The sequence below is a fragment of the Labrus mixtus genome, chromosome 19 (assembly GCF_963584025.1).
Source record: "Labrus mixtus chromosome 19, fLabMix1.1, whole genome shotgun sequence".
Taxonomy (NCBI): Eukaryota; Metazoa; Chordata; class Actinopteri; order Labriformes; family Labridae; genus Labrus; species Labrus mixtus.
The window spans coordinates 8757386-8769420 of record NC_083630.1 but is presented as its reverse complement, the minus strand read 5'-3'; the positions used below and the strand labels follow the sequence as shown (position 1 = coordinate 8769420).

The 12035-nt window shown below is 39.2% G+C and overlaps 1 protein-coding gene across 1 annotated transcript in view; it reads left to right on the top strand.

Moving 5' to 3' along the window:
* snx7 (sorting nexin 7) overlaps positions 1 to 9211 on the top strand; it is a 43129-nt gene extending 33918 nt beyond the window's left edge. Inside the window, exon 9 of the mRNA XM_061064147.1 lies at positions 6395 to 9211. Within this exon, the coding sequence (XP_060920130.1) occupies positions 6395 to 6475 (81 nt within the window). The 3' untranslated portion in view covers positions 6476 to 9211. The remainder of the gene's footprint in view (positions 1 to 6394) is intronic.
* The last annotated feature ends 2824 nt before the right edge of the window (positions 9212 to 12035 follow it).

The following is a 12035-nucleotide window of genomic DNA, read 5'->3' as shown; positions in this document are numbered from 1 at the left end:
CCGTCCATCCGTCCATCCGTCCATCCGTTTTATATACCGCTTTTTCCCGCTCGGGGTCGCGGGGTCGCTTCGCTGGAGCTGATCCCAGCTGCCATTGGGTGAGAGGCAGGGTACTACCTGGACTGATCGCAGGGCACCTCGCAGCCAAACTAAGTTTAAATATTGAATTAAAACTAACATATTTCTTAAGTTGTTTTCCTTGATAATACTTGTGCAACCAAAATGTATATAGTAGTTTTTTTAGTATCCTAATGTGCTGGCTGGTTCTAGGAAGTGAATATTGATCCTGCTCACCTTCATTAAGCTGATTGCATTCTTTTTTTCATTCACATGGTTGTAAAAGGAAGAGAAAGATACTTGGGGAAATCAGCTTTTCTTCTTCGTCCTATCCTACCCTGTTGTCAGATATCAGTCTGGAACTGACTCAACTAGATAAAATGGGTTTGTGCGACAATGGGTCGATCCATAGGGCTGGTCTAAACAATTCACTTCTATGCTTTTCTGTCTTTACCACAAGTACATATGGTACTGTGGCACTGTCATCAGTGTGCTGGTAGGCCTGTGCATTTTGCATGCATGGATGTTACAAACAACAGTTTATTCACTTCTACAGCTACTTGCAATGTCTACAAAGTTCATGTTTCGAGGGGTGGTTGTAGAATGATTAGTTCAACCAGTCAAAGCAGGTAGGCAAAGTGAAATGAAGCAGTCAACTTTGTTGGCTGTATTGGAAAAATGCAGTTTGCCATCACGTTAATATTTATCTGAAATTGCTTTGCTTGACCTTTGCAAGAACGTTTGAGAACACTTATCAGCAGAGGTGATTCAAGTCAAAGCAATGAATCCCAGTGTCATCCTCGCGGTGAAGACTATGGTTATTATTTTAAATAGGACATTTTAAACTCCTTTTCTAACTTTTCCCCTGTCCCCTGTGGTCTAAATGAAACTTCACATCTTCACATTTGACCTAGTGATTAACCAGATGTTTAGAATTAACTACTTTTTACATGAACACATGTAAATTGCAGAGAGGTTATCTTGAGATGTGGTTGTTTTTCTCTGTGTATGATTCACTGCATCAAGAGTAAAGGCACAGAAAGACATAGAGGTGATGTGGAGAGACCAGAGTGAAGATTGGAACCTTAACTGGCCCATGATGGTATGCATTTCATACCACCGTCCACTGGGCCAAGCAGAGGAGGTAGAAACACTTTAGACTTGAGACGTAGTCACTCAAACTGAAACTTAAAGTAGTAACAGCTTTGTGAGGATGAAATGGGCTAAATGCATAGAAGGGAATGTTGAAAGTAAAGGTGCATTCATTTACAGGGGAGGCAAAACATCTATTTTCGGTTCAGAAGAATTCTGCCAACCTATTTTTCGTTACGTTTATGTGTATTAGGGGTTGCAGTAAGTTCTCCTGCCATCTGTGTGTGTTTTTTCCTGATTCTCTTTGTTTACCTGTTCAGCACCAGTGAAGCCTGGAGAATAGCTGTCAGCTAATCAGGCATCTGCTTCCCTAATAAACCCTGTAATAAGGCCTAATTAGAGCTTTAGCCGTTGTTTGAATTATATTTGTGTGTATGTACTGTAGCTGAATGAATCTTCTGTGTTTTTAATTTTTAAATCCATGTACTTATTTACTCTTTTTTTTTTTTCATAAGGCATCAAGGCCATGAACTTTAATGGTTTAAACTGAAGTATTGGCCTTACCATAATGCCTATTGGCCACTAATGCTGCCTTCAAAGACTTTTCCAGTTTTTTTAATTCTTTCAAAATTAGTTCTGTTGTAATAATTAAACTACCTTATGGATTCTAAAAAATACACAGACATCAAAAGAAAGTATATCTATTATTAGTATTATTATTATTATTATTATTATTATTCACAAGAAGAGACTGGACCAGAAACATTACCAGACAGGTAGTAAAACCAAACCTGCAGTTTTGCCAGATCACCTTTTAAAAGCATATGATTTCTAACCTGAAAGTTTACCATTTCCATTTTTGTAACGATGTTTCTAACTGAAGTTATACCTAACAGTTTTTTCTTTAAAGGTCACATATTACACGTATTACAAAATACACTATGGTTTTCTAACACTAATATGTGGCCCTAGCCTTTCCCCTCAATTAAAAGAAAAGGCCATCCTCTCTGTCTTTTGCCTGCTCCACTTTTCAGAAAATCAGGCCATTCTGGGATTTTCCCTTCATGACATCACAAAGGGCAGTAACCCCTCCCCCAGGTGGGTGACACTCCCACAGCTAGGTGTTTGTTCTGCCGTCTGAGTCTGCCTTCTCATCCTAAACAATAGGGCATGGTGCAAGAAAGCCAGAGCCACCCAAGCCCTTCCAGAGAGGGGCGTGGTCAGACACAGATCATTTGCATTTAAAGCTACAGACACAGAAACAGCCTGTTCTGAGCAGAAAATAGAGGGGTTTATAGACATGATCAAATACAGGATCGGAATGGATTTAGAATCAGAAACTTCACAGACATGTTTTGGGGAGCTCTTGGACTTATTCAAACTGGTTGAAAAGGAGGATAATATGTGACCTTGAACAGAAAAGTTTGTCACTAATTCCATTTTGCGGTCCTTTTGAAAGTAAGAGAAAGTTGTGTTTGTGTAGAATTGTACTGTACAGATTCACTTTTGGTGCTCAGTTAAACTTTGGTGGAGCAATGTTCCCAGGGATAAAAAAAACTATGCCTGGAGCACCCAAAAAAAGAAAACATCAAACTGTTGCATCCCTTATAAGTCCTGTAGTGAAAGGTTTGACTGTGACAAGGTGAAACATAATTTGCAGGAGGTGTATTATCTTAAAAAAAGAGATTTGATCAACTCTTGAATTCAACCACACAATAGTTGATATAGGAAGAACCTTTATCTGGAAATGCCTCACCTTCACCTGCTGTGAGAAGGTTGACATCCCGCTGTTTCCAAGCAACTCAACTCTCTATGGGAGCGTGCATGTCCTCGGGTGAAACATGCTTGATATTTGTAGAGAATTTTGAGCAATTTAGCTAAACAAGCTACATGAACCCGAAAGCTATTAGCAAGGTGGGTTATTTATATGATGTTAGAGGTGACCTTTTTTCATTTGTTTACCCCTGAGTGCAGAATGAGTCATCAAATATCAAAATGTTTTAAACAAAAGAACCAAAAGAGTTCTTCCAAAGCAACATTTCTCAAAATGTTCAACTCTTATACATGGACCTAGTTCATTTACGGCAGTGAAACACATTCAGAAAGAAGGAAACACACATTTTATTGACTGTCTCTGTAAAAAGATCTTTGTTATCCAGAGGAATGAACAAAATCCAGACTCAACCCCGTCAGAATAACATAATTCTTCCTCTGTGTTTATACTTCAGATGAATAAATCTGTTCTTCTTTTCCAACAGCCCTTTGTCTTGATGTCGGATTAATGTGCTACAATTTCCTCGTCTCTAAAGCTTTTTTAAAGAAGGCTGTGCTGAGTCGACAGCCTGTGAAATCCAGGCTCCCTTTTTTTTTTTCTTCTTTTTTTTTTTACAGATTTAGTGTTCCACTGGAACATCTGAATCTGCTTTGATACAAACAAGCGTATATCTTCTATCTGCCTCTGGAGCCAAAGGCACAAGTACTTTTTAAATGATGCTGCAAAGACAACTATTTGTACTCACTCTAATCACATTACTTTGTTCAAAGAAAATATAGTAAAAGCCTTGAAGACATTGCACTGTTTATTAAAATCCAAACATTGTCTGAATCATAAGTGAAACTAAAGCTCAGTGTAGTCTGTGTGATGTGCTCAGTGTTGATGTCGAACCATTATATAAGCCCAATGCTGATGATGACGAAACACCGCTGAACCAGATTTAGTGTTCCACTGGAACATCTGAATCTGCTTTGATACAAACAAGCGTATATCTTCTATCTGCCTCTGGAGAAACACCGCTGAACCTTAGGTTGTTCTTGTGTTTCAGCATCACACCCAAATGATGGGATGCAATGCTCTCCCCTTTTTATGAGGAATAGTTTACGTAGCACCTGTGACCCTAACTTTGTTGGACAGATGAGATACTAACATCGATCTATGTCCTAAAGGAGTATACACCTTGAATTACTCACAAAGGGGGTTGGTGTTGGTTTGAACAGTTAATGCCTTTGGAGCATACAAATTGGACTCCCAACTTAAATGCTCATCCTTAGAGTGGTTTTGTAAAATAGTTCAGTTCTGGGGGGGTAAAAATCCAGATATTAATTTCTACTACCCGGCTAGGTTAAAAATGTGTCTTATAGAATAGAATGACTTTATTGATCCCAAACTGGGAAATTGTGGCGTTACAGGAGCAGATTATCCGACACACAATATGAGTAAAAAACACAATGTTAGCAATCTAAACACAATATAATATTAACTACAAAGTAAATAAGTACTAAAAGATATCAAAAATAAGAATGTGAATATATACAACCAGGATTTATGTAATATAATAATTTATATAATATATACAACCAGGATTTATCTTTATCTGGAGTCAGAACGGATTAATTAAGCAATCCGATGTCTTATCAGTATTAGCTAATCCCATTCATACACACGTATACGCCGTGGACAAAGCAGCGGGAGCAACTTGGGATTCAGTGTCTTGCCCAAGAACACATGGGACATGTGGCTACAAGAGCTGGGGATCAAAACCCTAGAGAGCTTCTTCTCTCCAGATCCACCATATAAACAGCAATAGCAGGTGCTAGCTGTTCCTGACTTTGAAGTTAATGAAAATCTTTTTCTTATGTTCTGTACTTGTGTAAGATGCACAACCTTGTCGCCAAGATCAACCTAACATGTTGCTCAGATAATGCTCCTGTAAAGCAACCAGCCATAGAAGGTTTGTAAAGGATTTGCCAGATCATGAATGTAACCTTCCCACTGGAGTATTTGGCTCCTTCATATTTAGGTGAATCTCAACCTATGACATTCCAGCCTCCTACAAAATTCTTACAATGACAAAAAGTCCTGCCTGCCCTTCACACAGTGCTAGCGAGGTGTTGTGGGTGCTGTCGAGGAAAAGTGGCTGTTAAATGGAGAGTGGCCCGGCTGACGCTCTGACTTATTTCCACCTCTGAACAAACTGCTATTACCTTGGAAGAACTGCCTGTGCTGTATTGATGTGTGTTGACAGACTGGAACCCAAGTTCACAGATTGGCTTTTGAGGGTGTCTGTGCCTGTTAGTGTGTGCTTGTCATTTTCCCTTTCTGGTTGCATGGCTTCCTGCCCCCCCCCTCCTGCTGTCTAGATAACTGCTTTTATGTCATGAAAGTGTGATTTGCTTTGTCAAGCGCTCTGCGACACACATACACAGAAAATGGGACTCTCTTAGTACCTCTGTCAGTGCAATAATGTGCCTTCACTGATGAGATGGTGAGTTAGAAAGAGAAAGATCAAAAGAGAAAGGGGAGAGAAGTGCTGGGATAGACATTTGGGAAATCGTTGAGGGAACATTGTTATTTGATGGTGCTGTTGAGGACCATGGTAGTCAAAGTGGAACAGTACTATTGGAAATAATTGTGGTTTAATTATATAACCATGATGTTTTGGCTACAGAACGTCATGATTTAAATTATGTTATTTAGAAGCACAACCAAACTGACTACTAGAGTATTACTTATATGTAATACGGATTTAAAGAAACTCCAGAACTTGTGTGCAATGTGCAATCAAAGGTCTAACCTTTTTCTACTCAGAACAGTTTCATTAACTTTTCAGAGTATTTGGTGCAATATGTGCACCGTGTTGCTTTGCTTCGTTATTTCTTTGCCACAGTTAGTGCTGAAAATGTCCCCGTTTGAGGAGTCAATAAAGGTTTATCGACAGTATCTTATCTCACCTACATGTGATTTCAATCATTGAAAGGCATCGTCCAACAAATAAAGATGGAAAACGTGAACATTGTGCGCCTGCAAGATGATGAATGGAAGCAGTCCATGGCAGTATCACTTAAGCTGATTTGACTTAATGGGCTGGAAAATATGATCGTGAGTCTGTATGTTGTCTTTTATTTTGAAATTGACCAGACACTGTGTGTTTTCTTGTCCGACTAATGTCAAGGTTGACCTATTCTGTCCGGCTTGACATGGGCTTGCAATCGTGCTCCGTTGAAAATAGACTTTCAGCGTATTTGAAACGGAGCGGAGCGTAGTGGCGCTGCTGGCCCGCTCTGGAGACGGACCGTGGCACTCGCTGTGGAAGCAGGAGCATTTAGTGCCAGCGAACTGTAGCATATGTGGAAATTGGGAGTGAGAACACCAACAAGCACTCTCATCTAAAGCGTACAGGTGATTACAATTTTAATTGAAACCTATATCATGATAATAATGATGGGGCCTTTCTTTCTTTTCTTTCAGTGCCTGGCTGTGTGGGAGTCGTTCCTGCTTTCTCAGAATCCAGAGGGAAGGGAGCAGGGAGACGTTGAGGATGCCTCTTAAAGCTCGGAGATGATCGCAAATTGAAGATCGCCTCCTGGACATGCAGTTCTCCCTCTATTGTCTTTCCATCACAGCAAAAATATAGACTTTCACCAGATGCAAACATGCATCATATGAAAAACAACACACTTTGTCTATGCATATTTTTTATTGTCTCTTCATTGTTGATCCGGCCAAAGAAGTAAGTAACATTCCAGTGATCACTAAAACCAACCCTGTGATCCAAATGTCCACATATCAGAGTTGAAAGGTCTCTGTGTACATTGCCAAAAACGAAGAAAAAAATAACTCCTGGCTTTGTTAGTGACACTGCAGTTTAAACTTAACAGAATTCAAAACGTATTATGGATGTGGATGGCACTCGTAAACCTCAGTGTCAGCATGTTATAAACTCAATAATAATAAAGTTCCTACAACTACCAAGAAAGTTTGCTGCATTTCAAATTGTTGCAGACTTAGCTACATTACAAAGACAACAAATCTAAAGGTACTTGATAACTTTCCATTCAGTGAGGCAGCTGAGGAAGCCAATTTAAATGACAGAAATTACAATTTGTCACTGTGTTTGAGGATTAGTCTTTCTGATTTGGTTTTAACTAGGCTGAACTAATTATCCACAAACGCAGGCTTGAGGTTGGACACAGCTTCTCCGGCAGCTTGCTGGATCAGATACAATGGCTCTGAAACATTTGACTGATACTGACATAACTTTTTTAACAAACATTCACCAACAAATATAAAAGCATTTCAACCATAACCACTGTTTTTTTTTATTTTAAACACATTACTTTCATCATGCTCAGGTATTGCAGTAGAGTGTGAAAGTCATTCTTGTTCTTGGTGAATAATAGTTTGATGAACAATCCCTCTTCCCTCTTGGTTCAGGTACTGGCTTTTTCTACTTTAGAGATCTGATTGAAAGTTCTGAAAAACACTTATTGAAAGTAGCTAGTCGACATGAGTGAAGATCTTTTTTTGCAAAAACTTATTTTCCTACTTTTCCCGACAGTGACTTTAAAGGCTTTATATGCAATTTTTCACACTTAATAATAGAAATCAAGTATATCCTCTGAAAATAATTCTGTGAGTCATGACTGTCTACAATGGGTGTAACACCCGAGTCCCACTGTCTGTGATGTTTTCCGAGTTTTTCCGGCCGGCTGGCTCATCCCCTCGCGAATAAAAGTTGTTTAATCGAGGGGCTAGAGAAAAGAAGAATAACACACTGTACTCACTGCTTAACTGTGTTTCTAGATCACGCTCATTTTGGGTAAATTAACATGCAGTGTGAAGATACGAGCATAATAAATATCGCTAGCATTAGCATGCTAACACAATAATGCACCGCAAGTGGTTTTGGTTTCATGCTGGTGCTCAAGGGGCGACATCTGCTGGATGAAAAAAATTGCATATAAAGCCATAAAAGCTATTATGCTACTGTAAACGGCCTAAAGTATTTTTTAGTATAAAGCATGGCCAAAGTCACAGATATCTGGATTAGGGATGTGTATGACTACCCGATGAAACGATCAAAACATTGCAATCCTTGTTAGTCAGCACCACAATTACTAGTGAGTTGAACAGATTATTACATTTTTTATACATGAGCCCTCAGTTCGTGATTTCTTACCTTTGGACTATTCAGTTAGAGGGAATTTACTATTTGGAAATCAGTCGCGAGAAACATCCTTACTCTCGATACAAGATACCAGCCTGATATACGGAATGGGATATAGTCCCAAGTGTGTGAGAAAAAAAACAACAGCAAACAGCATAGTAACAACTTCACAGAAATCCCAGCTTTGCAGGTTTTCATTGCCCTCATTTTTTGACGCTGTTTTTGACATGTTCCTTGACCATTGTCGAATCAACACGGACAATGGAAGAGGAGTACATTTCATTTACAGCTGGCTCAGAGTTTATACCAACTTCACGTTTCCTGTGGCTATGACATCACCCACTGCAATACGGTTACAGATTCACTGTTATTCAGAAAACCCAGATGGCATTCAGGTGCATTTGATTGTAAACTTGTGTTAAGGGCTTGATATGGCCTAAACACAGAAACTTCATATATTTCCTGTTTGTGCATTCTGACACTATTACAGACACAGGCAGACAATTTAGATTCCGACCCTCGGACTGTGTGATATAAGTGGAGGAAGTCACAGCAAGACTTTTTGATAGCTCTGCCTGACTGAGCTTTATGATTGTGTAATCTTTTCTTAACAATGAAACCATCAAACAGTCGGTTGATGTGCCAGCTTTTGACTGAAAACATTTTCAGGTCTTGTCTGTTTTTTTTTTTTTTCACTGACGAGGGCAGATTAAAGCAGCGACCGTACACCAACCAAAACATAAATGTTAACATTTCACTACAACATAGCTCAAGAAATGCCTTTAATGACAGTGAGAAGAAGTCTGCATCTAATAGAATGAATAACACACAACACTATTGATCTCATGTCAAACATTGTGCAGAAAGGCTTTAAATGCTTTATGAAACTCTCTTAAAAAATGTTTTTTGTTTTTTTTTGCTTTTGCCAATTGAGATTTCATGTTTACATCTACAATGTCTTTGTAACAGAATTCTTAAATCCTTTATACTGATGTAACCTTTTTTTTCTCATTGTTGCTTTTATCACCATTAATTATGTAAAAAAACAAAAAAACACTTCTGAATAAAACTGATTCTGAGTTGTGATGTGAAAATAAAGAAGTATCTCACACTCTAAATGGATTTGTCTTCTGTGTGTAGGCTGTGAATGCAGTAAAGGCAGCAGAATTGATGTGAAAAGTGAATTGTTCAAAGCCTCTGCTTGTTATTTACACTGAATGACTCACAAACAGGTTGAAAAAGTTGCGTTTCTTTTTCCAACTGTTTACCCGCTGCAAGCATCATTTGCCTTCCATAGTGTCAAAGTGTCTCACAAAGTTCTGCTAGTTGCCGGGGCTTATCCTGAATGCGGCAGCCACTTTCAACAATTTTCCAGTCGGTTCCTCTCTTCCGTGACAGCATATAGATCGAAACAAAACTTTTTCTTTTTTGCACACATAATGATTATGGCTCCGGGGGCAAACTGGGAAATCTTTCTTGTCTTTTCAAAAGGTTGAAGCTGTGAAAACAAACTACTGTACTGGAGGTGTGCGCCCATACACACATAGGGTTTGTTCTAAGTGGTTTTCAGCTGCAGTGTAGTTACTCCCAATAATGAGGCGCCATATTTCAACAAAAACCATTCTCCTCAAAACATTTTACAGATAAAAGTAGAGTAAGTGTCAACTGATTTATTCTGGTTTCTTTCCAGCTCTATCTGTTCATCTTTGACTATTTACCACAGACTGCAGAAGTTTGTACCAAAAAAACAATGGCTTGAAGTCTTTAGTGATGCATTATATTTGTGTTATAATACACAGAACTAGATACAACTTGGCATTAAAGATAGATAACTTGTTTGGCAACCTGCCTGATCAGTGGCCCCTCCAGTCTTAATACTGAACACACAGTTTCATTCAATAAGCTAGGTACATCTTGTGTGTAATTTCCTTCCTGTCTTTCCTCGTTTCTGTTCTTGGGTTGTAGTCTTTGGCTTTTGTCAACGTTCCCATTCCATCATTCCATTTGAAGGCATATGATTGGTGCAACCTATTAGTAACGGTAACATTCAAGGTTCAATCTTTCTGGCACCACACTGAAGCCGTTTTCACATATGCACTCCAGATAATATCTAGATCATTTCAGGAGGACCGCTCCGGAGATTCTCCTGAAAAGGGCATCGGAGTTTGTCAAACACAGTCTAGACTCAAACTCAAAACCTACATTTTCTTTTAAGTTTCTCTGGAAGAGCTTGAAATATAATAAGACAGTACATTGCTTCAGATATGTAGCTGGCGCTTTGATCTAAGGCCATGTGTGTGGGTACTTGAGGTTCATCTGAGATTTGGTGTTGTATTGGTAGTTTTAGTGTGTTGGCTTTCTCTCTCTCTCTCTCTCTCTCTGTTGCTCGCTCAGTCATGGTGATATAGCGTATATGTGTGTGTGGTAATGAAGTAGATAAAGTTGTCCTACACGCGCTGGAATCGTTTTTTTGAGTGTACTACGATCATATTAAACTCATCTGGTTAAACCTGTTAACTGTTTACTATTTCCAAAATGTTTCTCCATTTTCTTAAAGAAAGGTACAAATGGGTGAGAATGAAAGTATTTCTAACACACAGATCTTTAGATCTTAGATCACTGAGCATATTGTTTTTTTTCACGGGTGACATCAACGACCTTCAGAGAGATTTAAAAAATCTCCCCAAGCTGAATTCTTCACTCTACTGTGATATACACATTTTCAAACCCACCCAGTATTTTATTTTCAATGTGAGGTTATTACATTGTCTTTGGTGGTGTGGATCTGACTGAGCTCCAAATATAAAAGTGTTTTGTTCTTGGCACATGCTTCATCCTCATTCTTTGATTAAAATCTGGCCAGAGTATTAGTTTGGTATCGTAGCTGAGAAACAAAAACACGACCTTGTTGGTAGAGGTTACAGACACAGAATGTTGATAGGGTGAAAGGTGTTGGAGACTTCTTAAATGCTGGGAATGGCCCACCACTAAACCCTCATAACGAGTTAGTTCGGATGAATATGTCAAGAATATGTTGCTGCTTGTGATGCCAGAGTCTGTTTGTTGTTTTCTTTCATCTAGCCTGAAAGACTTCTTTCAGAAGTGAGCAAAAAAAAAAAGAAAAAAGAGAGATTCATTGTTTATTCTGCTCTCTCTCTGCATGGTAAGCGCAAGTGTGCGGCTGTACATGCTAGTACTAAGTAGGTTATCCTACACACTTAATCACATTAAATATTAAAGCGGGTCCTTTAAATAAAGCAGCGCCTTTAAAATTAGGCCCCTCAGCAAGCACATTTTTCGAACGCAGAGGGGAATACAGGCGAAGGAGATGAAGATGTGAAGAGGGGGAAGGAGAGAACATGTGTTTGTACATTTACATACTGCAGAGCTCTACAACGATGTAAAGTGTGCCGGTGACTGCTGTGTTCGCTGCATGCTGGTCCCTGTGGAGGGAAACACAATTTGATGGTTTGCACATGTTTTCATGTGTACATGCTTGTAAAGCTTGGCTTTGTTGGCACAAAAAGGTCTAGTGACACCCTGTATGTGTAAAAAAAAATAACCCACAAAGTTAAATTTTTGTGCAAAAGGTCTAATATTATAAATGAATGGGTTTTTTTTGCAGTTTTTTGTATTTGGCATTATGGCTCTGTTCTGGCATCTCCCTGTGCTTCCCCGTGCTTACTTTCCCATGCATACAAGGGAAGCCTGAGGCAGGGAGAGAAGCAGCAAAAACCCAAACAGAGCAGGCATCAATGACAACATCATGACATTGATCAAGTCAGACACAGCATAAAAGGAGGAGCTGGGTTGAGGAGGTTCGCAACTGCGTCTTGCAGAGGGGAGCAGCAACGAGTAGGCAGGCTATAGAGCAGCTTAGATAAAGTGGGATTAGCCAATTGGAAGCTTAGGGCAAATCAGCTGTTGAGGGCTTGCATTGAG